General features: G+C 52.3%; 1 protein-coding gene across 1 annotated transcript in view; it reads left to right on the top strand.

Annotated features, from left to right (window-relative positions):
• Window positions 1-25932, top strand: part of RADIL (Rap associating with DIL domain) — a 57401-nt gene that overhangs the window by 5855 nt on the left and 25614 nt on the right. The window contains exons 2-4 of the mRNA XM_019512980.1: window positions 5032-5590; window positions 21536-21855; window positions 23910-24587. Of these exons, the coding sequence (XP_019368525.1) occupies window positions 5041-5590; window positions 21536-21855; window positions 23910-24587 (1548 nt within the window). The 5' untranslated portion in view covers window positions 5032-5040. The remainder of the gene's footprint in view (window positions 1-5031; window positions 5591-21535; window positions 21856-23909; window positions 24588-25932) is intronic.

The raw sequence follows: 25932 nt of genomic DNA, 5'->3' as shown, positions 1-25932 counted from the left end.
AAATCTCCATCCTTGGAGGTTTTTAAGACCTGGCTAGACAAAGCCTTGGTTGGATTAATACAGTTGGGGACAGTCCTGCTTTGAGCAGGGGGTTGGATTAGATGTGACCTCCTCCGATCCCTTCCAACCCTCATTTTCTATGTTCTGTGATTCTATGAATCTTCAGAAGCATAGAAGGGATTTAGGAACACAAGTTCTCTTTCCTTTCAATAGGACTTGCATGCCCAGATTGCTTTCTGTGTTTGAAAATCTCCCCTGGAATAACTAGAAAGAGCTGGAATTACTTGGTTGCAAGTGATGGGAGCTTTGCAGATCTTAGCCGGAAACCAGCTATCGTGCAGGGAACTAGTATGTCCCAACCTCATAGAGCTGGAGTGAGAATAATTCCATTCCTGGCAGCGAGATGCTTGGGTACTCTGATGATAAGCCCAGTAGAAAATCTAATAGAAACAATAGGATGCAGCAGACAGAGCCATGGAGTTATCTTTCAGGTCAAGTGCTGCATTCCTATTAAGTCACTGAAGCTGTGGATCTGACACTTTATAGGCTCAGGCAAGTCACTTAGGACACTTTTACATGTGCTCTGGGGTAGTGGGGATGGCACTTTAATTAGAGCGGGTCTGAGAGCCTTGTCTGTACTGTCAGGGACTGAGCCTGGTTCACCCACCCAAGTGCATGGGTGCTCTCCAGGGCTGGAGCTCCCTCACAGTGCTGCTTCAGACTTGTCCCCACGTGCTGGGGACAAGGCTGGAGCAATTTTCTGGGTGAACTTCTGGCTCTGGAGCATGTTGGCAGGCTCAGGCCCAGCCTCCCCAAGACCAAGACCAAGACCAAGACCAAGACCAAGACCAAGACCAAGACCAAGACCAAGACCAAGACCCACTGCTGATCTAGTTTAGATCTGCCCTGACTGACTCAAAGCCTTGCTTCTCTGTCTAACAAGGGGCTGGTAATACCTCCTTTCCCCTTTGTGTTTTATGTCGTTAGCTTTGGACAGGGACCATCTCTCGGCAGGGCTGCCACAGTCGGGGTTCATGACTGCAGCTCTGGCAGTCTAGCCAGCTTGGGTATGGGGAGAGGTTGAACCACAGCAGCCTCTGCAAGGCCAGATGGGACCCTGAGCACTGAGGCCCCAGGTCAGGCCGGGCTTCTGGGATTTCACTGCAACCCCCCCCCATCAGATTGCAATGCAGATGCCTTGGGGCATCTGCATCTTGAATTTGGCTGGGGTCTCTAGGATTGCCAGGGGGGCAGATAACACACTGCTTACAAAAGGAACCTTTCTCGATTTCTTTTGCCCTCCCTCCCTGCGGCAAGCGGATCCTATGGTCCAGGGCTGGGACTGGTGATCTGTTTTGATTGCCCATCTGTTTTTTTTCATCAGATGTCTCTTGCCCAAGGGAGAGGCTTGTCAGTGCTCCTCATCCTTTCTGGCTGCTGCTTCATTGGAAAGGTCACCTCCCTGCCTTGGAGCAGAAAACAAAAGGGAAAGTTTTTCCTTTTTGTGCTGCTTTCTGAGCCAAGGGTTGTGAACAGCTGTAGACGTTAACATGGGAAAATGTTACAGATTCCTGGGAGATGGGCTAACCAGGGGGTTGGAGGTAAGATATGACCAGGGAGGGGGAAGCATGATCTAGGGGTTACAGCAGCAAAGTCACAAGTTCAAGTTTTAGTCATCTGATTGTGACTCGGCTCCTTCATCGGTTACAGCCAAGACAGTGATGAAGGGTCAGAGCTTGCTTGTGAGTTAAGGGGTAAAGAGATCTGACTCATCTTCTATGTCCGGGTCTCTAGCGGCTCAGGGAAGGGACAGATCGGTGGTGTGAGGAGTATGTGGAAAGAGAATGAGAGGGAGAACAAGGGGCAGTGGTCAGGTCATGGAGCAGGGAAAGGACGTCCCTGCTGGGTGAGAGCTCAGGGGGATCTGAGTGCGTATGGGTTGAACAGGAGGAATCGGAGCAGTGAGGCCTTGGAGATGTTCCCCTGTCTTGTGAAAAGTTTTATGGCTGTTCCCAGGTGAAAAGCAGCCCTTTCCATGAGCACCAGTCATGCATTCCCTTCTTGGTCTGAATGACAGCTTGGGGCCCTTCTAATGTCAATGAAGGCTCTTGCTTTTATTGAGAGAAAGACCTGACAGTGTGAGTGGTGTCTCATGGGAGGTGGTGGGGCCCGTGTGTTGGGCCTTCTCTCTCAGCTGCTGCTTTCCTGTGTGAAATTTGGGAAGTCCCTTGTCTTCGCCCTGCCTCGGTGGCTTGATCAGTAAAGGAGGGGAGTGATGGTGGTTGGGCATGTTTGCAATGCACTTTGCAATCCATTTGGGGCGCATAGGCCCCTCCTCTGAACCCAAGTACGAAGCATTGCAAATGATGCTGGTATTTTCCTGGGGTGGGATGTTAGGTGGTTTCAATGCTTCTTGGATGGAAAATGTCACAGAAATGCAAAGTATTACATTACAAATTAATGTAATTACTAGGTGCTGGATGGACAAGTAGCACATCTGCCTCTCGGGTCCAGCTCAGGATGTTAGTAACAGCCACGTGTATACAGGTAAAGTTACTTTGCACTTAGACCATACTAAAGGCCCTTAGAACATAAGCATCCATGTTCTGGAGCTTGTTCACTCTTGCTAAGTGCCCCCCGAAGTCTCAAAGTTAGGGTTGACCCTGGCTTGTGCTACCTTCTGTTAGGGTAACTTTAGTCTGCTCGATGGTGACCAAATGCACAATTTGCAGTCATAAAATCACAGAATCATAGAAAAATAGGGTTGGGAGGGACCTCAGGAGGTCACATCTAGTCCAACCCCCTGCTCAAAGTGGGACCACCCCCAACTACATTATCCTACCCGTGTCTTAAAAACCTCCAAGGATGGAGATTCAAGCACCTCTCTAGGTAGCATTTTCCAGTGTTTTACTACCCTCCTCATGAGAGAGTTTTTCCTAATATCTAACCTTAACCTTCCTTGCTGCATCCCAGTCCTCCAGCATCCCAGGATGCACTGCTGCCAGCTTCCCCTTCTGTCCCCCAGAGCAGGGATGGAGCCCAGGTGTCCTGCCTCCAAGCCACCCCGCTGCTCACCAGCCCTCTCGTGGCAGGTCAGAGCTGTGCAGGCAAGAAATGGTATTAACTTGTAACGCGTGACTGCTCATGGCATGCTTAAACTGTGACGCTGCTTAACACTCCCCAGATGTAGTATGTATGGTCTGAGTGTAATGTGAAATTTTACCCGTAGTGGCTCCCTGAAGACCTTTGTAAGGCAAAATGAGCTACATGTTCTCAGCCAGCTTCTGATATATGTGTGCATGAAATGCACGTACATGCACACGCATGCAAGTGCCACCATCATGGCCGGACCTGCTTGGCACTATTGCAGCGGCCAGGGGACTGAGTGAGGCAGGAGGCATCCTTTCCAGGTAGGCTGGATGCACAGTGGTTGGTTGGGGTACGCTTCCTCTGAGAGTGGCTGTGCTGTGCTGGTTCTGGGGTAGTCAGCTGCCTTCCAGGCTGTCAGCCCAGCCCCTTTCACCACTCATTTCACATGCCATTACCTTGTGAGTCAGGCAGAAAGGGAATTGGGATGAATAAAATTCCTGGTCTTGTTCTGAGCCCTGTGGAACATGTATTCCTGTCACACTCAGCCTTGATTCGGTTGCTCAAGGCATCGTGTAGCTACAAGGGGCGGCTGGGACCTGTTACGGGAATTTCAAATGCTGGGGAAGCCTATGTCCCACAGTGACTTTCATACCAATGGTAGCAATTGTGTATCTGTTTGCAGTGCATTCGCATAATGAATTAGCCATTGTTTTAAAGTGGATAATATGTATAACAATATGTTTCTGTGTTTTATGAACAATATTCTCTGAGAAGGAGTAAGAAACTCTTAGAAGGAGAAATTCATCTTGCATGCTGGCCTCCTTGGGACTCATCCTGGTTTATCCACAGGCTGCAGGATGACTCATGAAGTTAGGATCGGCTCCTTTGCATGATTTCAGTCTGTGCTTCACCTAATATAGATGTGTAAGATGCTTGGGTGTTGTCAGATTTCTCTTGCGCTCTAGTCCCTTTTGAGGGATTGAGTTAAAACATGCTTTTGTTTAAAAAGTGCAAGGGTGATACCCCCCCCGCCCTTCCCCGAAACAAATGAGTGCAGGAAGCCTGTGCCCAGTCCTCTGATGAACATGCCACAGTAGGTTTTCCCACTAAGACATTTTTTGCTGGATAGCAGCCTGGTAGCCACACCATGCCCTGGTTGGCAATGCCAAGAGCTCTTCTTAGAGGAGTCCTGATGAATAGCTGATACAACAAGGATCCCATTCATCAAGAGGCGCTGCCATTGCTGTCATAGAACAATGTGTTTTTAATGTCCTTGATGGACGAGGAAGTGCCAAAATAGATGATAGAGTGGAGGGGGAAAGACATTTTTAGAAAGGCTAATTAAAATCTGCCTGCCCCCGGTGGCCTTGCTTCTCAGCTAGTGGGGGCAAGCCAGAGGGATCTCCAAACTTCATTTAATTTTCATTTGAGCTTTGCCTTTCACCTTTGAAAAATGGAATTGCTCCACAAGCTTGTTAGCAAACGCGACTCATAACGCCTTGGCTACCAACCAAGAGGGTTGCCTCTCAAATTCTTTGTGTAACAAAACTGCTGGCCTCTGCTTTTCTCTCCCTGCAAGAACATCTGCAGAGGAGCCTGCTCTTGGTTAGCCAGCAGAGACATCCAGCGAGGAGGCTTGGTACGGCTCCAGATTAAATTCCTGCGGACACATTCATCTCTGGGGCGATGCCATTGATTTCAGGGACGTTGGATGCATTGAGCTTCTGTCGTTTTGTGTCACCCACACAAACACTCACCGTCCTTCCCATGCTCCGTGCCATCACAAAGAGGATAGCCAGCCTCCTCCGGCCATGGGCCAGGGCTCTCGGAGACAACCTTGCGCTGGTTTCCTTGCAGGTTGCTGCTTGTGGGGTTTCCGTGTTGCTTCCCTGCAGAAGGGTCAAATGTTGATTTGTCTTGTTGTTCCCTTTTGCCCTCCAGCTGTGTCTCATGACGACCTCCCGCACTATGTTTTATGGGTTGTCTCCCACCATGGCCCCCCCTTCCAGAAGCAAGCTGAAGCGGCAGAGCCGGATATTTTCCCAGGTTTTGTACCGCACGCTGAGCTACAAGGACCGCAGTTTGGTGTCTGCTTTCCCTGGTGCCAGCAGTGACGACCCAGCTGAGCTTTCCACCCAGCTCTCTGCTCCCGGGGTCCTCAAGATTTTTGGAGGCAACATCTGTGCAGGCACCAACTACAAGAGCGTTCTGGCAACAGTCAGCTCGAGTGCACAGGAGCTCGCCAAGGAAGCGCTGGAGCGCTATGGCCTGAGCAAGGTGAATGCTGGCCAGTACGTGCTGTGCGATGTCATCGGGCGGTTTGAGGGCTGTATCAAGCAGTGGCAGACGGAAGGCTTGAGGGTCCTTGGGGATAACGAGAAGCCCCTTCTGATCCAGGACCTGTGGAAGCCCAGGGAAGGCTACGCCCGGCGCTTCGAGCTGCGGAAGAGGTCCGAGGTGGAGGAGCTGGCTGCCCAGGATGTAGACACCCTGACCGCAGGTAAGAAGCTCCCAGAGAGCAAGACACAAATGCATCCCTGACACGAGCTCATGGCTCTTCACTGTGGGGAATTCTCTCTGCCTGGTACCAGGGTAGCAATGAGGGTGTATTCTGGAGGGGGAATTGAATATACCCCCTTTAATGCCTTAATGTCTTTTAGCAGAGAGAGGTTAGGCAAGTTAGCAGTTAGCCTTGCTAGTCTGAAGGGACAGTTGAGATGCACCTTATAGACTAACTGAATCAGAGATGCATATGCTTTTGTGAACCTGAGCTCACTTCAAAGCAGATCCTTGCATGGCACCAAAGGGTGCGTCTCTCTCATCCCCAGGTAACGTACATGGATGCAGGTCCAGTGGTGCCGTGTGTGACCTGCAGGAACTGAATCTAACCCTCAGATCCAGTGGGAAGACTTTAGATCAGGCTGGTCTCCCAGTCACAGTTAGATTGCATCCCAGTGCCATCCTGGGGCTGAAGACTGTTTCACTCCGCTCCCTCCCCACACACTGTGCCTCCCAGACATGGGTGCTCCTGACCGGGATTAGACATCTGCCTGAAACGTTGCCATGGAGCTGTTTTCATTTCTGTTACGGCAGGACTTCCCCAACAGTGGGAGCCCCTGAGCAAAGTGCTGTGAGCAATCAAATGAGGTAAAAACATTAGGAGAGGAGCAATACAGGCCAAAACACACCCATCTTATTCCAGAGGCCCTGAGGGCCAGCAGAGATGTGTGTGTCATTATGAATCAGTGGGTTGGTAGGTGACCTAAGCATCAGGTCAGCAGACTCCTTTCCCTCCCAAAATAAAACTCCCACTGGGTGGGTCAAGTTGAACTCATGACAACAGGCACTTTTGATCATGGTGGCATCTGAGTGCCTCCCCCTGTATCACGGCAAACTGCTTTGATATGGGGACACTAGATGGTTTGCAAGGTCTGTCTGGTGCATTCCCCCTCTGCCAGTTCCACAGTTGCTTCTGCAGCGGAGCGGTGCCAGTATTTTCTGTTATTAGCTTCCATATCCTAACAGGAGGGTTATGCTTTTGCAACAGGAGCCCGGGGGAGATTTCAAAACTAGCCCACTCACTGCCCTACTAACCTGAGCTGAATGCAGTGCCCGTTTACCTGTTTGTAAGATAACCGACGGGACTGTAGCGAGAGAATTGGAGGCAAGCATTGGCTTGGTGTGTGCTGGTATTTCCCTGGGCATGTACAAGAATGCACGTGTGCACCAGGAGAGCCTGGGCATACAGCAAGCCTGGCAGGTAGAATGGGGTATTGTTTGAAACCAAATATAAGCCAGGTAACCAAACCCTTTTTTCTTCATGCGGCCTGAGGGAGGTAAAAGCAGCAGCAAGCCTGGCTGGTCAGGGCTTAGGGCCAGAGATCTGGAAGGTATTTCTTGCATTGCTGTATCCAGTCTCCTGTGAGCACAGGTATCTGGGCCAGAGAAATCAATGAGAAGGTCCATGCTGGCCCCATTCAGAGGGTGACTGATAACATGCAAAACCTACCCTGTGCCATGGGGACAGGGCTGGACACAGGCATGGGTGAACCAAATGGTTGGACAGAAAGGGGGCTGGAAAATGGTATTTCTTTTCCTTTTGTCCAATTATTATCATTATCTCTGGCAAAGGGGGGCCTGATACTAAAAGTTCACCCAGGGCCGCCAGGAGTCTAGGTATGGCACAGCACAGGGGAGATCAGGGCACTGCCCATGCCCTGCACTTGTGAGGGCACTTGCTAAGTGAAATGCATTTTCCTGACTCCAGGCGAGGACTAAACAGTCTAAATACCTGAATGTATTTCCATCCCTGTACTATAGCACATGCATGCACAAACTCTCTACTGGTTAGTGGCTTGATACACCCTCCGCTGAAGGCAACAGTTCTTTTGCCCTTGATTTTAAGAAGAATTGAATAGAGCCTGAGCAGGTAAAGAGTATCCAGAAGTAGGCAGGTGAGAATAGGCTACCAGATACAATACAAGTCTCTCAGGATGGATTATTTGGCTTCCAAATCATCCCAGAAAGATTCCTCTGTGTCCTGTATCCCTCAGTGTGGCTCAATGCACTGAACTCAGCTCTTTCTTAAGTAGCTGTACGCACAGGGCTGGGATCTATCCTTTCAATGTAAGCGGAGGCCAGTCTTTGCAGAGCCTCAGGATACTGTTTATTTGCCAGTTGTTAAGCAAATCCTAATCCATTTTGAATGTAAACAGCATTAGTAAGCTGTGAAGTCCAGTGCATGCAGGAGAGGAGGCGGACCTGATTGTAGTTTTGGCCTGCAGCTCATTTGCCCACGGTTTTGTCTCAGGAGCCCTGGCCCTCATCAGGAGCTGAGAACATGTGGAAGGGAGCTGCAGGGTGACTTGTCCAGCAGCTGTGTAAGGCCCAGATCTTGCTGCTGGGGTTGCATGGGCAGACTCCTGCCCTGGCTTGGAGCCCTGTGAAAGTCAAGTGGACTCCACCATGGATGCAAGCATCCGACCCAGCTGCAAGCGTGGGACTTGGACCAAGTTTCTCTGGTGCCCAGGGAAGCCAGCTCCTAGTTTGGAAGCAGCTTAACAGACATCCAGCGCAGAGCTTTGTTTTATTCAGATGTTGGTTTCGTCCGCCTTGCTTTTCAGAGTAGACCATTGTCTGTCAAAGTGGTATCTCCATCTTCCCGTTTGGGTGGTGTCTCCTGAGATCAATACTGCTTATGCTCCTGGTTCAGTCTCCCATCACTTGCTTGATGTCAGTGGGCAAAAGCAAGCCTGATGAGTCACTGGATAGAAGGGAATTGCTCTGGCTCCCCACTCAATATACATCTCAGTATTAGAAAGAGAGGGGTTGAAGGAGGACTGCACGAGTGTAGGCACTTGTTTGCAGCTCCTGCTTTGAAGCTGGAGATTAGAAGGTGGTTTCTAGTACCTGGAACAGCCTTCCTCTAGGAGAAGACACCCCAGTGGAGCTCGATAAATTCCTGAACATGGTAGGTCGTGTGCCATGGTTGCCTGTAATAGGAGGGGATGCCTCTCAGTGACCCAGGAGCGCACTGCCAGCCTTATGTTCCCAAATCCCTTATTCAGCTCTTGTCAAGATGTGACTTTCTCAGCCTACGACTGGCCCCTTATTGAAGGCAGGTTGTTTTTTCAGGTCAGTATTATCACTCTCACTGGATCCTGTGTAGGCTGCTGGGGCTCAGAGTGAAACTTCTGGTCTTTTGAGGTCAGATCTCCAGAAGAACCCAAGTGAATCGTAGATCCCCTGGAAACTCACCAGGCTTTGTGCTCCCAAGTCATTTAGATGCTTGTATAACACCCCCTCTCCCTTTCTTGGCCCTCGTTTATTCATTCCTTGATCCAGGGATTGCTCCCCTGCATCTGAGCACTCTACTCCCTCTTTCAGCTCCTGATTTCCTCCCTGATGTTTTATTCTCAGCCCAGCCAAAATAGCTTCAGCCAGTGGAGCTGGCTACCAAGCTTCCCTGTTGTTCTGGGCTGTATTTCTAAACAGACCGTGTCAAGTTTCTGCACCTGGACGGGAGACCTTACCTGATTGGTGACATGGAGTCATATTCCTGAAATAATAAAACGCTATATGCAGGATGCCTCTCTTGAATTTACTGAATAGTGGAAAGTTTAGAGGTGAAGATGACTCACTATGGCCAAACTCACCCCTGTTGCACTCTTTCCTGTAACATGTGTCCACTGCAACGTCCAGTCTAGTCTTCAGGATCTCCAAGTGGTTGGATGCCCTAGTAGAAATGTTCACATAGGGAGCACTAATCATGTGAAAGACGTATTGCTGATACACTGGAGACAAGTTCCCGAAAGAGAATTAGATAAACCTCCTTTGGAACATGACTACAAGATTTCAGTAGCGTGAGTATTTAGTATTTTAGAGTAACAGTTCATTTACTTTGAATTGGGGATCACTGGATGGGAAATATGGCACCTATGGGGAAAAAAACGGCACGTGGTCATTTAATCAAAACCTGTGTGATAACACATGTGCATAATTAAGATTGCATGTACAACCGCTGACGTTTCCAAACTTGTTCGTGCTTGACTTGTGTGTGTGTGAGAAAAACCCAAGTCAAACCATGAGAAACTGCATTATATTGAGACCCTCCTTTATCTTCACTCAGTTTAGACCCTTGAAGCATTTGAGCTAATGAAGTAACTCATAGCAGCTGCAAGTTTCGTCTTCTATCTGTCCCACAAAAAATCACCCTAAAGCTAAAATCACCCTAGCCTAAAGCATGCATGTCTTTATATATTTATGCTGCCTTTCCCAACACAGGCTCAGGGCGGCTTACGTACGGCGAGGAAAAACAGCAACAACTTACTGTTTAATCTGAACAGTTAAAGTTTGGTAAAGTCAGAAATTCCTGCAAGCTGAGCTTGGTAATGATAATGGATGAGAAGCACTGGCTGATCTTAACTCTAGGCAGGATTTCCACCTCCACTTGTAATCATAAGTAGTCATTTATGGAAGGTATCATGGGTCTCTCAGAGCGGCGCTCAGCTAGAACTTATTCTTCAGCAGTCCGGTTGCATGGAAGTAACAGGCCTATCCCCTGGGCAATGTGGTGATGATTGGTGGTTATGGCACACCATAAAAAACAAAGATGTCATAAGAATCCCAACATTTGCAAGACAAATGAAGCCAGTGATTCCATTTCTACCACATTGAAGCAGGCTGCGTAGGGATAAATGGAAAGTTTATCTTTGTGTTTTTGAAAGATTATTTCAAGCCATGGGAGATTTTGAGAAAAAAAATATTTTTAACAAGCCCTTGGTAGGGAAGAGCTGACAGCAGCTTTTACAAAACCCCTACCTATACTAAGAGGCAACCTAGACATAGTTTCACTGGACTCTTCAGCCAAGCTGTGGGCACCCCTGGGCAGCCTGGCTACTTCATGCATATGTGGTCTGGGCTGGTCCTGGAGCTGCAGGAAGTGCACACGCACAGTCTGTCTTGCCTTGCTATCCCTTACTTTTTGCTGTAAAGCAGTTCTCCACATTAATAACAAGGGCCAGGGGTGGAAATTGGCCCACTGTGCTTTTGCTGTACAGCTATTACCCCAGTTGTTTCAGAGCTTCCAGGCTGTAGGAGGAGACGGAAGTTTTCAGGTTTCCCTCCAGTTATTACTGATAAGCTCATTTGGGGAAAGAAAACCCACAGCAGGTCGTCTGGTCGGCCGGCTGTGAAATGCCGATTGTCTTCACGGAGAAACTCTTGCTTTTCTGGCCCTCTCTTTTGGTGGTTATATCAGCTGGGCTTATCATAAAGCCCTGTAATTGCAGGGATATTGGCTGCGAGGGAAACGGTGCTTCCCACACACGGCTCTCGCTGCACTTAATGAAGAGGGAGGCGTTGCCATCCCCTCCATTTCTCCAGGGGTGAGGTCAAGGGGCTGCCCAAGGTGATGCTACCAGGCGATGGTCTGCAGCCCCCTTCGCTGGCCCATGCAGTGCGTGTAGGTGGAGGTGCTGCAGACCACACGTGCTGCTCTCACCGAGGGTTGCCCTGTGCTACTGATACCCATTTTCAGTAGCCTGGACCCTTGCCCTTCCCGTGGGGCTCCACTCAAAGAGAGTTGGAGACTTAGCCTGGCCTAAAGGAGCTGGAGAGAAGCCGGTCCTCCAGAAAGAGAACACACTGATTTCTGGGATGGTATCAGGGCAAGGGGTGATCCCAAGCATTGGTTGAATCATTTAGGTAGGCATCCTGAGTCTGAGGGCAGCTTGGGACATTCAGTTTTCATTGCTCCATCTCCACGTTCCTCTCTCTCTCTCCGGAGTCCAAGGTTAATTCCCTTTTGGACTCGCACTGGATAAAATCAGGGCTGGGGCTGGCCCGGACTGTGCCAGGAGGCTGGCGTTTAGGAACACCGTCACATGGAGATCCCAATGCGGAGATAAAGACAGCACTCACTCTCATACTTCCAACGTGGGAGAGGCATGCAAGTCAGCCTGGCTTTTGTCAGGGGCTCGGGAAAGAGGGAGAGAGAATGAGAGCTCAGCCACTTGTTGCATGAGCAAAATAGGAGGAAACAGGTTTTCTACCCCAATTTTTTTGGTGTCTGAGGTATCTTGGAGCACAGCACAGGTCTGTAGCTCAGCATTTTTTTAGGTAACAGGGCTGGTCAGAGCTGTAACCCAAAGGCATCCATCTGCTTCCACCTTGTTTGACGGGGAATGTTGCCCCACGGGCTGCTGCTGTCCTCTCGGGTGTTGTGCCTTGCAGATTGAAATCTCCCGCATCCGTGCCCTTCGCTCTGAGGCTGGGCTGTCTGCTGTCGTGATCTCTCCATTGCTGCTGCCGCCTTTTCCATTGCTACCAGCTCCTGTTCCCAGTACCCCATTGCTGCTCTGCTTTGGGAGTGAGGGGGCAAAGGAAGCCTGGGCCACGTTCCATGTCTCCTTAGGAAGCACTGCCATGTGGAGGGGGCTGCTCCCTGTGTCGAGAGGAGTTATTCATGTGCGGTCTGTGGGGGTGGCTGGGAGTGACGTGGGGGAAGGAGGCTGCAATGTTGCCTGGCTTATGGTTTGGAGGCAAGAGAGAGAAGGGGGGCTCATACTGCAGACTGCCCGGGAGGCTCAAACACTGGGGAAAGCCGTGAGCTCATCCTGCTGCTGCACCGGAGCCTGGGAAATCTAGGCTGGAAGATGCAGCCTTAGCTCTCCCTCCACGCAGAGAGGAAAGCACTGCACTGCTTGTTCATACCCTGTCACCAGGCTTCAGCAACAGCTTTATGGAGCCAGGATGCTCCTCTCTCCAGGCATCGGGGTTTGCACTGGGATGAGATACGTCTTGGTAGCAAGGGATAGATTTTAAAGCAAAGGTGCTTCAGTAGAGCCAGGGGGCTGGAACAAAGCACCATCCTCTCCCTCATCTGCACTGGGGCTGGCCCTTGGTCTCTGGGTCATGGGCAACCTCCCCTGGGGTAGCTGCTTGTCCTTTTGATGGGTTTCTTGACTTCACTGGCTCTGCTAGGCAAGAATACCGCATGAGGACTGTGCTGCCTCCAAGCCCCATGTAATGGCCCAGCATGCCTTGCTGTGTCTGCCTGCGGGTATTTTCAGTAGCTCTGCTCTGGCTCTACCTCTTGCACCCGTGGCGTATGACTTCCCAGGAGGGGAATGGGAGGGAGATGAGGCAGGTGCAGGGAGCCTGGGCAGGGCTGGGACTGGTTCAAGCTACCTGTGCTCCTTAGTTGCAGCGTGATACCTAAAAATGTCTGGGAGGCAGGTTGGCGGCAGGTGAACTCTTTTAAACCTGCAGAGGTGATGGGGCCAACTTCTCTGCTGGTGCAAACTGGTGCAGTTCCAGCCAAGAAATGTTGGCCTATAACCTCAGGCCTGCTGGCCACTGAGCAAGCAGGTTCGGTCCTGCATTCAGCTCCCTCCCTCCTGAAAACAGCACTGTCAGGTGGGAGATCTGAGTGCAGATTTCCTGCTTGCAGGTGCTGCAGCCTACCCTGGCCATCCTTCACTGCGTCGTGTCCTGGATCCGCTCCTCTGCCTCCTGAGATCCAGCAGGAGGCCAGATGCCTCACCAGCCCCCACAACGATGGTTTTGCCCTGGGGGTCTTCAGCTTCTCAGACAGGGCATGTGGATGGTGTAGCCCGGAGCAATTGCTGTTGCTGCAACCAGGAGCCAGGCAGGGAAAGCAGCCTCTGAGGCCCTAGCCACACATTACCTATAGTACGCAATTCAATAGTTAACTGCGCTATAAGTTTAAACTGGTCACAGTTGCAAAGTAATTATCATGCCATAAAAATGTCCACCCAGCTATAAAAAGAGCCAGCCAGCTACAAAGTTAGTACTTGAAAATGTGCGACAACATTGTAGCTGGTTTCAACCAAGCTGTAATTTGAACATGTGGCAGGGCTCTTACATGCATATGAGTGACCACTGAACACCACAGCCCACATCACCTCCCATGCCGCTTTAGTCCTTTTCCAGTCCCAGGCATGATAATTCCTGTTTGTAGGAGATTACTGGGAAAGCCTTGGTGACTCTCTCACTTTGCTTTGCAATGACCTGTGGGAAGCAGAAACCTGGGACAACAGTGTCAGCTGGACTTTAAAAAAAAAAAAAAAATTATCCCTGTGGATTAATGGGCTGACATGCCCCCAAGGCTGTCTGCCAGCCATCTGGATGACCCAGCGCAGAGTCCAGGCTCAGCTAGCCTGCTTTTCCCAGCATGCCCAGACCGCCAGGGGCTGGAGCTGGGAACCGAGCGACCCCTATGCTGTGTCTAGGATGGCCAAAATCTGCTGCTCTCTTGAGTGTCTGCACCGTGGGAGAGTGGCTGTGCTCCAAGCCTCCTCTTGGAAACTGGCTTTGAGCTGCATCCTTGGGCAGGTGGCCTCAGTGTTTACTGCTAGTGTGAACCTCCCTCTGCCCCATGAATGTAACCCAGCAGAGTTAAAGTGTGGCAGGAGCAGGGGTTTGGCCCCTCCACGTCGTCAAAAGGAGCAGCCTGTAATCCCTAGACAGATACAGTGAAGCAGACTCAGTGCTGAGATGCCTTCAAGGCACATTAAGGATCTGTAAATTGTTGGACCGGTCTCTAGGGATCAGGAAACTAGCTCTGCGTAGACAATGTGTCTGCTGCCCTGGGTCCCACAGCGCCACGTCCCTGGGTCTGTAGACAGGAGTGCTAGCCACACTGTCCTTCCACGGGCCGCTGGATCCTTCCTCTTGCTTAGACTTCAGAGCATGCAGGAGGCTCTGATTCCATCTGTGTCCTCCTAGCAAACAGCTTAAGGGTTTTATCTACTCCTTACCCCTTATCCTAATTAGTTTATTAGCTGCTTCCCACTGGGGAGGGAATGGCTGCTGTTCAAGCCACTAATTAATGCTCAGGTTGAAACTGTTTTACAGTGGGACTGACCTCTCCTTTGAACTTCAGTTCTCAAGGCCCCATCTTGCAAGCACCCTTTCCTTGCCATAGAGGAGTCCTTGCCTAGCACTGAGAGTTGACTAACTGGGAAGGGCTCAGGGGAAGACAGACCTGGGCATCCAGGCATGGCGTGCAGGACAGCTCCCTGAGAACTGGAGACGCCAGAGGGAAATGGGTTTACGTGGCCCAGCTCTGCTTTTTTAATGTAATTGCCTTTGCACAAGCCACCCTTGCTTGCACATCCTTCCTGAGGGCTTTGGCCCTCTCTACCTCCCACCGACTTTCCTGAGAGACCTGTAGCCTCAGTTGCACACATTTCTTGGGATACCGAGGGATAAACCTATTATATTGGAAGGGACGTTGTTGGATGGTTTCCAGGCACAAGCTTTGTTGTGCCGGAGCAGGCTGTATGGAAATTACCACTGGACGATAAATGTTTGCTCCCATTTGAAAAATTCCCTCATTAAACCATCCTCAGTAGATTCAAAGTGGGGGCGCATCTACATGTGCGCTTTAATGCGCATTAGTCTATTATAATGCACATTAAAGCATCACAAAAAAGAATGGGTGGCTAAACACCAGCAGGGCGGCTGCTCTGACATGCTGTAAGGGTGGCAATTACTGTGCTCCAGCAGCTTCCTGCATCTCGGGTATCAGCATCGAGAGTGGCAATTACTGTGCTCCAGCAGCCTCCTGCATCTCGGGTATCAGCGTCCCTGCCCTTCAAAACCGTGATGGGGGAGCTGTATCTAGAACTCGTTTGACGAGCTTTAGATAAAGTGCCCCTGCCACCATTATGAAGCACAGGGATGCTGATACATAAGAGGTTCTGGGTGCTTTAATTAAATTGGCTCTCAGAGCTGCTCTAATTAAAGCCCCCCCAACAACTCCCAGAGCACATGTATAAATGCCCCGTGCTCTTTAGCTAATGCACATAAAAATAGGCTAACGTGCATTTTTCTAGTATCTCACAATAGAGTACTATATTTAATGCACATTACTTAAAGTGCATTAATGAACATGTAAATGCTCCTGGAATCACTTGCTGTGCCCGCTAAGTGCCAGTCCCTGGGCCTGCTGCCTGATGGCCAGGGACCTGTGGGACAACAGAGATAGGGTCAGAGGCAGATCTGTTGTTTGGTGCAATGTGGTGCCAGGAGTCCTTGGGCGAAACTGGGTCCAAAAATAAAAATATAGGATTCAGCCACTGAAAGCATTTCTGTAGGATTCCCTGCAAGGCACCTCTCTCCACAGGCGTACAAATTTGATAGAAGTTAGGGGTTATTCAAACATGACACATGTGTTATGTTAAGTAGGACTAAGGCTCTCTCCTAGCACCAGTGTCCACACACACAATTTTGCAGGAACAGCAAAGCCCATAATAAAGATACACACCACCGTGACCCCTTCGTTTTTGATGACTGTCAGAACTGAGCTTCCAACAGAGCCTATAACTCCTCTCAGCTCCGACCTCTCCCAGCTCTCTTGCAGCAGTGTGTCTGGAAGGCCAGTGGAGGGGTGCTCTTCTAGCCTGGTGAAGACTGTAACCTGAGGTGAAGGCTGTCCTGTCACCCCCTTCCCTATCTTAAATCAAGGCCAGACTTTGCTGGTCACAGCCCTGCCTACCTGGCCTGAGGAGTGAGGTGGTCTCTTGGGCCCTTGGCACACATTCCTTTAATGCCTCCATGGGATCTGATCCCTAACACCAACAACTGCGTCTCCTGCCATGCCACACATAGATTTCATAGATTTTAGGGTCGGAAAGGACCTATTAGATCATTGAGTCTGACCCCCTGCCCTGGGCAGGAAAGAATGCTGAGGTCAGATGACCCCAGCCAGATGTTTGTCCAATCTCCTTTTAATGGTGCCACACGTGTACTGGCCAGCTGAACGTCAGATACCTGCAGACTGGTGTGAACCATGCAGTCCTGGGGTTGGGACCAACAATCAGCTACCTGGCCCCACGTTCAATCTAAGGCACAATGGAAACAAGCCACAACAATATTACACATATTTTGTGGACTATTTTTGTGACTGGTTTCATTTTTTGTCATGCCATCAATTGCCTGACTGTGTGGCCAGGTTACTTTTTATGGTATGCTTAACAAGTTAATCACATGTGAAGGGTAACACCTTCCGGGGACCTAAGGCAGGTTGGCCCCAGGCCATTTCAGACCAGTCTGGAAACTGGTAGGTAGCCACTCTACATGTGGGAGCTCAGGTGTCAGGCAGTGCCGCTGGGGCTGGCAGAATAAGTGGGCACTAGGCCAAGTTTCTGGGTTGACTGACAGGGCAGAGTGACGCCTCATTCAGCTCAGGGTGGCCGAGGCACAGAGTTCAACTGGGCTCCAAATGAAATGGTCTTGCCTTTCCGTGCCTGGTCAGGAGACTATAAAATACCAGAAGCTGCTGCCTTGCAGCTTCCTAACAATGGCTGGGAAGCCCAGCACAGGACAGGCATCCCTTTCCAGCCTTGATCAGAGGTGGAACCATCTTCCCCATTTACAACACTGGGCCCAAGGCAAGTCCCTACAAACAAACCCTTGTTGGCCGTGGCCGTTTAACAGCCGGCTGGCAATAAATGAATGGGCGTGCTGTGCTGAGAAGGGAGGTGCGCAGGGCTCCTTCCGTCTATGGTTGGATCTGTTATTGGGGCTGCAGGCTGCTCGGTGTTCTGGCTACTGGGCAAATGGGTCAAAGAGGAGCCATTTGAATCAAGCGCCCTCTTCCCCCTGTCTCCGGATCTGCAAAAGGGGAGAAGGACCCAATGCCTCCCTGGGGGGGTCGTGGGAGGGAAGGGGCTAATCCTGAGCCTTCAAGAACAGAAGTCAAGTTGCATAACACTGAGATTAAAATATATGTGTGTATATATATATATAGCCTCCCCCCTGCAAAAACCAAAATGCAGAGAAACATCATGTTCTTTATCTTCTGGTTTCTGAGCCTTGAGTGTCACTTGGGTCACATCTTCTAGCTTTTCCTGAGAGTGACGGTGCAAGCTGCTAAGGGGATCATGGGGTCATCTTCACTGGAGGTTTTCAAGAAGAGGCTGAGTGGGCCAAGGACAGGTTAGGAGCAGACAGCCCCGTGTCTCTGTATCCAGCGGTTTGGAGCCGGTGGCCTTTGAGGACCCTCTCAAGCCTGTGGCTCTAGAAACTCACTCTTTTTAAAAAATGGAAGCAGAGCTTTCCAGGAAATCATCTTGGTTAGTGCAACTTCAGCTGCCTCGGGACTTGCTATGAAATCCTGAGTGTTGTTCAGGCCGGGGGTTTGCCTGGTCCCCAGAAAGAGGAAAGGTCTGGATCTGGGTTATCGGTATGGTGGTTTTTCCAGGTCACAATTACTTTTACTAGCCAAAAGCTCTCGGTAAGGTGTTGGATATCTGTGCCTCTTATGAATCCTCCCTTCCTGCTTAAAATCTCTGTTTCCATGTAATACAGAAAGGAGAACTGCCAGTGATTCCCGTGGGCTTGGTGCCTGTGAGATGCTTGTCATACCAGCGCTTTGGACTGGTTAGGTCTCAGATGTTTTAGGGGTGGATATGGGCAGGGGGCGGGGAAGTGGGGGGGAATGGTACCAGAAGGATTAAAAAAACAACCCAGTTATAGAAGGACTTTGTTACGTTCAGGAAGAGAGCTGTGTTTATCTTTCCAGTGCGGCTCAGGAGTTCGAACAGAGCCTGTGACCGGGGCTGTATCAGGAGTAAAAAGCAGCTTTTTCCTCCTGGATTTTGCTGCACAGAGTAAACACAGAAGCTTCCTCCCTGCTAGATAAGAAAAACCTGAATGTTCATTTGTCTGGTGCGGGGAGAGATGTTGAGGCCACGGGGCGCTCAGCCTCCCCACCACCCTTCTCCAAAGCCTGATCCCACGAGAGCAAAGCAGCAGGGTTTTTGCAGCCCAGCCCAGCTCCTATCGATTCCTGGGAAAGCCGGACAGAGGCCTGGATGCCAAGTGCCGGGTGGAAGAGCCAGGTAGAAATTGCTGAGCATGAGCAGGGCTGGGCAAGGAAGGAGAGCACCATTCCCATGCCAGAGTAGTGGCAGGGCCCCAGGCAGGAGCGCAGGGTTCAGGAGGATGCTGTTCTCCTGTGGCTGCTGCAGTCTGATTTATACGCTGGCGCTCTCTCCGGTCGGGCCAAGGCTGTGCAGGGAAAGGACCTAGGGGCAATCGCCTCCAGAAATGCAACGTTCCCTTCATATGGCTGGCTAGGAGGCCTTCATCATGGCCCGCAGGAGGCAAGGAGCTTTCCATTCACAAGGGGAGGAGACCTGCTCTTGAGCCATAACTCTGCTGTCGCGCGCCAGGGAGGCGCTGCCAAATGCTCCTGATTTTTTTGCATGTCTCCATCTCTGGAGGGAGCAAGGCCTGGCGGGGGGGCGGCTTGGGATGAGGAGCTGTGGGTTCGAGGTCAGGCTCGCCATTCGCTTCTCTGAGCCTCAGCTCACCCTGCCTACAACGGAGACCATGCCTGCTCCTCAGAGACATCCCAGATGCTAGTAAAGGCTCCTCCGAGAGCTGACACCGTGGAAAGACAAATCACGAATGCACCATGCGGATCAGTCGGGCTGTCCTCCTGGCAGCAGGTGTGTGCTCTTCCTGCCTGCTGCTGGACATGTTCACACGTTTGAGAAGTTAGCCCTCAAGGGCATGCAACCCATACAGAATAAAAGACCTAACCGTGCCACATAGGGATGGAAGTTTCACCCTGAGAAACTGGAATAGCGCATCTTTTCCTTAGCTGTCAGTGTGAAACCTGGTACTGCCTGTCCAGTACACGTTGAGGTTCACGCGGCCTTTCCAATCTCCTTCCTTTTCCGGGTAGGTGTCCCAGGGGGTGTCAGCAAACTTCTAAGACCAGAGTTTCTGAGAAACGTCTCTCCAGCAATTTCCCCAAAGCAGGACAGACCGGAGGCAAAGGCATCTGCGCTTTGGCCGTTTTCGTGGGACCCAGGGGTGGGCGTCACGAGCCGCGGATCACAGCTGCTCTCCTCTTTAGACAGGCAGCACGGTCACATCCCAACCTGCTCCACTCTGTCTTGCTGTGAAATGGCCGCGGGCTGCGTTCGAGAACTCTCCAGGCTATTCAGCCACCCCTTGCTCTAATCCCGAGGCATGTAAACAGTAGGGTTTATTTTGTATCCCTTCATCCCTTTCATTTTTCCCAATGAAGGAGCGAGGGATTTAAAGCAAACAAACAAAAAAATGTATTTCAGAACCCAGCGCCTGCTCCTCACCAAATAAGGCAGCCTGCCCTGGGGGGGTTGAATTTGATAGTGTCCCTTTAAGCAGCCTGAGGCTGGGCTTGCCTCTCCAGTGCAGAGCACCGCTCTCTTTCCAGCAGAGGCATTTCTTTTGGTGCCTTCCTCTGCACCCTGGGCTTCTGCATCTCTGATCTACCCGTCCGGGGGAAACCGCAGAGTAGGTCTGGAAGAACAGGGGTCCTTGCTCTTTTGTCTCGGCTGCTCTCCAGCGGCTTGGAAAGCAGCATTCTCCTTGCAACAGAATTTTCTAGACTCTTTTTGCAACTCCAGCCCCCATGTTCACCGTCAAATGGCCGTGCTAGCGGCCTGCCGGCCCGCCGAGGACTGTTAATGAAAGGTAGGAGGTTTGCAGAACAGCGTTCACACTGACTGCTGTTTTTCCTTTCCCACAACTTGCACCCAATCAGGGATGCTTGCAGCCTAGGAAAGGGCTCTAGCAGGCTGGGTCATTTCTGCAGCAGTGGGGCCGAGAGGATGCAGTTGGGTTTTCTCTGTGCCTCTTCCATCCTATTTATACTCCCGCTCTGGACCCCATTAGTCTTCCTGACAGCTCTCCCGAACTGACGCTTGTGAGAAGTTAATTACAGATCGGCTCTGCAGCAGGCAGGCTCCACACTGCAGTCTGCAGCTCCTGGCAGGCAGCAATTGGACCTCACACACGGGCAGGTGCCGTTCGTGTCTGGCAAGGGCATGGGACCCCCGGAGCACCCTGATAGCTGGCGGGACAGCAAGGACTGAAGCCAGATGTCGTAGCTTTGCATTCTGGCCTGCGCTGATTTTTGAGAAGCAGATTATCTATGCGGTAGAGCTCAGGCCGGCGGGGGAAGGATGCTGCAGACCGGAGGTGGATCTTGGCTGCTCTCAGGACAGGTGGGGAGGGCTTGAGAGACTGACTTGCAGCTGGTGTTGGGAAGATGTGGGGGACGGGCAGTTACTCCTCTTCATTTAACAGGGCGAGTGTGGCATGAACCGTGATCATCTTTGCTTCTAAGAGCTCACATCCAGGTCTTGGGTGGCTGCAGTTTCTGTGCCCCAGCTGCCACGCTCAGGAAGGAGCGTGGAGTTGTGGGAAGGGGGTGTCTTTTGCTTTGTGGGGGAATTATTACTTTCTCCTCCTGGTCCTCAGACTCTCTGGTGAGTTTCTGGGGTCTTTAAGCTGCATTTCACCAGGCCTTGGCTGGCCAAAACTGAGAGGAGATGCTGGAGCTTGCACCTCTGGGCAGGCAGCAACAACGGGTCCTTCTGTCAGATGCTCCTGCTCACAAATTGGACATATTTGTACTGGGATGAAACACGCTGAAGGGCTGTGGGAGGGAATGGGACAGTCCAGTTGGGGATCCAGGGCCTAGGTGACCTCAGGATTGTCAGTCTTGGGGCATCCTGGGCTGGGGACATTTTGGAGGGGGAGAAGGTAGGTGCTGGGCAGCAGCTGTTCAGTACTATAATCTGGTATTGGGGAAGGGCAAAGTGGGGTGGGGGTTGGCTTCACTGAGCTGTCACACTCCCCCAGTCCTGTCTCTGGAGCGTGGGCAGTGATCGAGAAGCATCAAGAGATAAAATGGCATCTGAGTCATGCTGGACAGAGTGAGGGTGGCGAATGGGACTGTGTCCGGGGGAGGCAATGTCCTTTTGTGCCAGCTGGGGGCATGGCTGGCCCAGGGGGATCGGACACTGGCTGACCCTAGCTGTTGTGGTTCCCCGGGTGGGAGTGGGGCAGGGGCAGGGGCAGGGGCAGCAGGATTGTTGTGTGATCAGATGGCACTAACCACAGCTCTCATTCTCAGGCATCAATGCTCAAGCTCGGAAGCTGCAGAGGAACCGGGCGAAGGGCACCATGACCCTGCTGACGGGGTACCAGCGCCATGCCACGCCGCCCTCCCTGCGGCGCAGTGTGAGCGAGACCAGCCTAAGCCAGCCGGGTTCGCAGGAGGAGGAGCTCAAGAAACATTACTCCACCTTGCCGGAGAACATGCGGGGCCTGGAGACCTCGCCGGGCGAGTCCCCGGCCCCAGCCCCAACGGAGGAGCGGACCGGGGGCAGCATGCGGTACTCCCTCTACCAGTCTCCTCACCTCCTCCTTCTGCAGGGCTACAGCCAGCAGCACGTAAGCACTCCACCTTCCTTCCCTTTGCCCCGGCAGGCTTTGCACCCTGCCCCCTCCCCCAGGTCATCATGCTCTCCCTGCTCTTTAGGGCCATCAGGTAGTGTTGGAGCTTGGATACTTGGATGCTGGATTGCATCATGCTTGCCCCTCTCCTGCAGCCCAGGCTTGTGCCTGGAGGATGGGCTGCCATGGGAGGAAAATGTAGGGGGAAACCTGGTGGACACTAGGTACTGGTAGCAACCCCCAGGGCCTCTTGGTCTCTTCTGAACAGTCCTTGCATCGGGTTTAAAGGGAGAGAGAGGTTTTCCCCACGTTGCAGCAGAAGACCAATGTCATGGCTGTGCTTCAAGGGCTCTGTTTGCAAGGACTCTCTCCTTAGCCGCAGAAAAGCTGCGCCTTAGGGATGCAGGGACAGACCTAGGGTTCAGCTGCTTGGGACAGCCAGATGCTGTTTGTATCCAGGCACATGGTAAAGGTGGAGCAGGCACTGGGAATCTTGAGCCAATCCCTCTTCCTACACCTGGCCAGCAAGCAGGACTGAGGTGTCTGCTGGCTTCCCTGCTGAGCTGGCCAAGGTTAAACACTGGGGTGTGCTACGATTCCTGGCTCTGCTTTCTGGCAGCATGCAACCAGGAGGCCTTGCCTTGGCATCAGCTGCTGTGTGGTAGGCCACAGCCTGTGCTGATAACAGTTATCATTCCCATTTCACAGATGAGAATGCTGAGGCCCAGGAGGAGTCAGGAACATGGCCTTGGGGGGCTGGTTTGCAGTGTGAGAGGGAACGGGCCCAACTGTCCTCGCTCACCATATTGCAGCATGCAGCTGAGACAGAATTAGGCCCACTGTGCTTCCCTGAGCAGGACTCCCCAGGGCTGCCTTGCCTTGAAATCAGGCTCCACGTGTCGTGGAAAGAATGAAGTAATAAGGCCACATCTGAACTAGGAAGGGAGGCCAGAAAGGACAAGTAACACCACTGGGAGAGGATGGATCCCCTGATGATGACTTTGGGGGGTACCACTGCCAGGGGCACTGTGCCAGCCTGCATAGTACTGCTGCTCTGGTGGAGGATTCACTAGGAGTGGAAGGTCTTGCTGCATGTGAACTCATTCAGGTAGTGTGAGACTGCCCCCAGCCAGAGCTTGGGAGCCATCTGGGGTAGGGACAAGCCACCTTTCTCCTGAAGAGTTGTTGCCACGTCTGTCAGGTGCTGCCCTCGTCACCCTGCTGGGACCTGCGGCATATTGTAGGGTGCATGTGGTTTGGGGGGTTTGTCTTGTGGCTGTGAGCAAGGGTTTGTCATGGTGATTATGGGGATTCCTTGGGGTGACAATTGTGATTGCAGGGGGCCAGGCTCAGTGGCCCAAGAGGCCCCTGCTAGTCCCCTGTTCCTATGAATGGCCCTGAGTGCCTGCAAACTCCTGACTCTCTCACAGTCTTGGGGTGTCTCAGGTAATTCCTGGCATCTGTCTGCCTTGCAGAGCCCCTTGGGGTGGGCAGTGTCCCCATTCTGCACCTCTGTATCTGCAAGCCACTGCAAATCTTGGCCGACAGTCAGTAACGCTCATATGGAGTCACTCGCCAGTTCCCCTCCCAAGGAACCGCTAGAGTTAAATGGGACGAATGCAAGTTGCTAAGTTACTTGTGTAACGGCACTGAGCACGTTAGCAGGCGCACGTATGGATGTGTTAGTCACAATAGAGTTGCAAAGTAATTGCAGTGTAATTTGAGCCACGGGCTGCTAATTGCTCCTTTCCCCCCTCTCCATGTGGCAAGGCCGCTCTGGTGCATGACTCACTGCCACACTCGCTGGGGCTATAGTTTGGGGGAAGCGCTGCAGTGCCTGGAATAACGAGCAGTGCTGCAATGCAAAGGTGATTCCCGTGGGCACCTGCAGACCTGCAGGAGGCTGCTGCACTGAGGTGGCACCGAGGCTAGAGACCAGGGCACGGGACTGGAGGTGGGGGAAGAGAAGCGCGTTCTCACAGCTTCTGCCCCCAAGGCGGCTGCCCTGTGTCAGGCCTCCCTGTTCCACGCTGCTCTCCCTTGCGTTGCAGGACAGCTTGGTGTACCTGCTAAACCGTGAGCAGCACACCGTGGGCCAGAGGACTCAGGCCAGCAAACCCAGCATCAGCCTCTCCGCCCCGGACATCCTGCCCCTTCACTGCACCATCCGGCGCCTCAAACCCTCCAGCCGCACCCGGCACCGCGCGGAGGACAAGCTGCTGCTGGAGCCCATCCTGGGTGCCAGCGTGGCCGTCAACTTCTCGGAGGTGTCGAGGACAATCGTGCTGCACCACGGGGACCTCCTGTCCTTGGGGCTGTACTACCTGCTTCTCTACAAGGACCCCGTGAAGGCCCAGCCACTGCCCGCCCAGAGCCTCATGCGGCTGAAATCCCTGCACCGCGCCACGGACCCCGAGCTGCCCTCCACCTGCAAACTGTGCGGCAGCCTCTTGAAGGAGAGGGGCTCGTCCTCCAAGAGGCGTGGGCCATCTCCTGCCACCGGCCAGAGGGCTGCCAAGCAGAAGCTGCAGCTGGAGTTTGAGCGGGCTGTGGAGGACGTTCTTCTGAGGAGGATCCTGACCCTGATCGAGCCCGGGGGTGACGACCACAAGCTGACCCCCGCTTTCCTGCTGTGCCTCTGCGTCCAGCACTCAGCCGCTGCCTTCGAGCCGGGTGATTTTGGGCAGCTGCTGCTCAAGGCGGCCAAGATGATTCAGAGGACGGTGTGGGTCAGTCCGGGAGCTGTTCGAGGGGAGTTGGGGCGCGGGGCGGGCAGGTAACACCTCCCCTGAGCCCGTGGCTGCAGGCGAGGCACCTAAATGTTGGCTGGCAGCTCTCCAGGTTCCCATAAAATAGTGAAAATCAGCCCCATCCCAGCCAGCTCCTGCCTGAGCCACATGACTGGGATGTTCACCCAGGCCCTGCCTCTGGATTAGCGATGGAGGCAGCCTTAAGCTATGCTCTCCTGGCCCATGAGCTGGGCCTGTAGCTCATAAACTAATAGGCTCTGAGCTGTCTTCCTGCTGGAGGAGCCCGTGCTTTCCCCCCAGATGCTCCCAGCAAGAGCTGCAAAAGATCCTGCCAGCAGTGGGGCAGCTAGAGGTATAACCATATTTCCTTGCACACAACACACCCTGGAATATAAGATGTGCCTTGTTTTTGAAAGGCAGGACAACGAGAGAAAACTCCTCCCTTGTAGTAAGTAACTGAGTAGCAGCAACTGGGGAGCTGAGCCTGCTCGCTGCTCAGCTCCCTGTGGATCCTGTGCAGACTTTACTTTCCCTTCTGTACAGCAAACAGCAGCAACTCCTCTGACTGTATTTCCATGCATATAATGCCCACTCTGGTTTCCAGCAGCTGGTTTTTGAGAGAAAAAAATGGGGGTGTTTTATGCAAGGAAATATAGCAGTTTGGTATGCAGTGGCGTATGTGAATGATTGATGTTCTTCCCCTGCCAGGCTGGTTCTCACTGTAGGGGTAGGCAGAGTCCTGTGCAGCACAGCTCCTCCTCTGCAGACTGCCCAGGGGCCTTGGGAGTAGGGACTGATGCCTGGGACTGGTGCTGTCATGTGAGAGAGGTCCCTGCTCCAGCCAGATGCATGGCACTGGGCAGGGATGCCAGCTCTCCCCTCTGTGCCTGCCAGGAGCCCTGGGTGGGGTGCCGGTTGCCCGAGCAGAGCTGCCTGTGGGGTTTGTGTGCTTCTCCCCATGCTGAGTACTTTGCTCCCCAGTGCATAGGGCCATTTGGGTCTGGTCAGCACCAGACTTATTTCCCCAGGGGAGTGTCCCACCCCAGGTCACTCAGGGAGAAGTGGTACAGAGAGGCTGGTATTTCAAGTACTCCAGGTAGTTGGAACAGCTCCACGCCACTGCTAACAGCCCGGGTGCAGCTGCACCCACTTTCCCAGCAATGGGAAACCTTAAGTAGATAAACCCTTAATGCTCTTCAGGAGATATTCACAGCAGGAACCATCACTTGGAAGGGAACAGCCTTGTATGCAGGGGGCCCTGAAGAGGCCTTACTCTGACACACGACCTGCATAATGAGCCATAAGGATGCCTGGATACTTACCT

This window comes from Gavialis gangeticus, unplaced genomic scaffold (assembly GCF_001723915.1).
Source record: "Gavialis gangeticus isolate Ggan-Ray unplaced genomic scaffold, GavGan_comp1, whole genome shotgun sequence".
NCBI lineage: Eukaryota > Metazoa > Chordata > Crocodylia > Gavialidae > Gavialis > Gavialis gangeticus.
The sequence above is the reverse complement of the archived record's forward strand: the minus strand, read 5'-3'. Positions and strand labels throughout refer to the sequence as shown.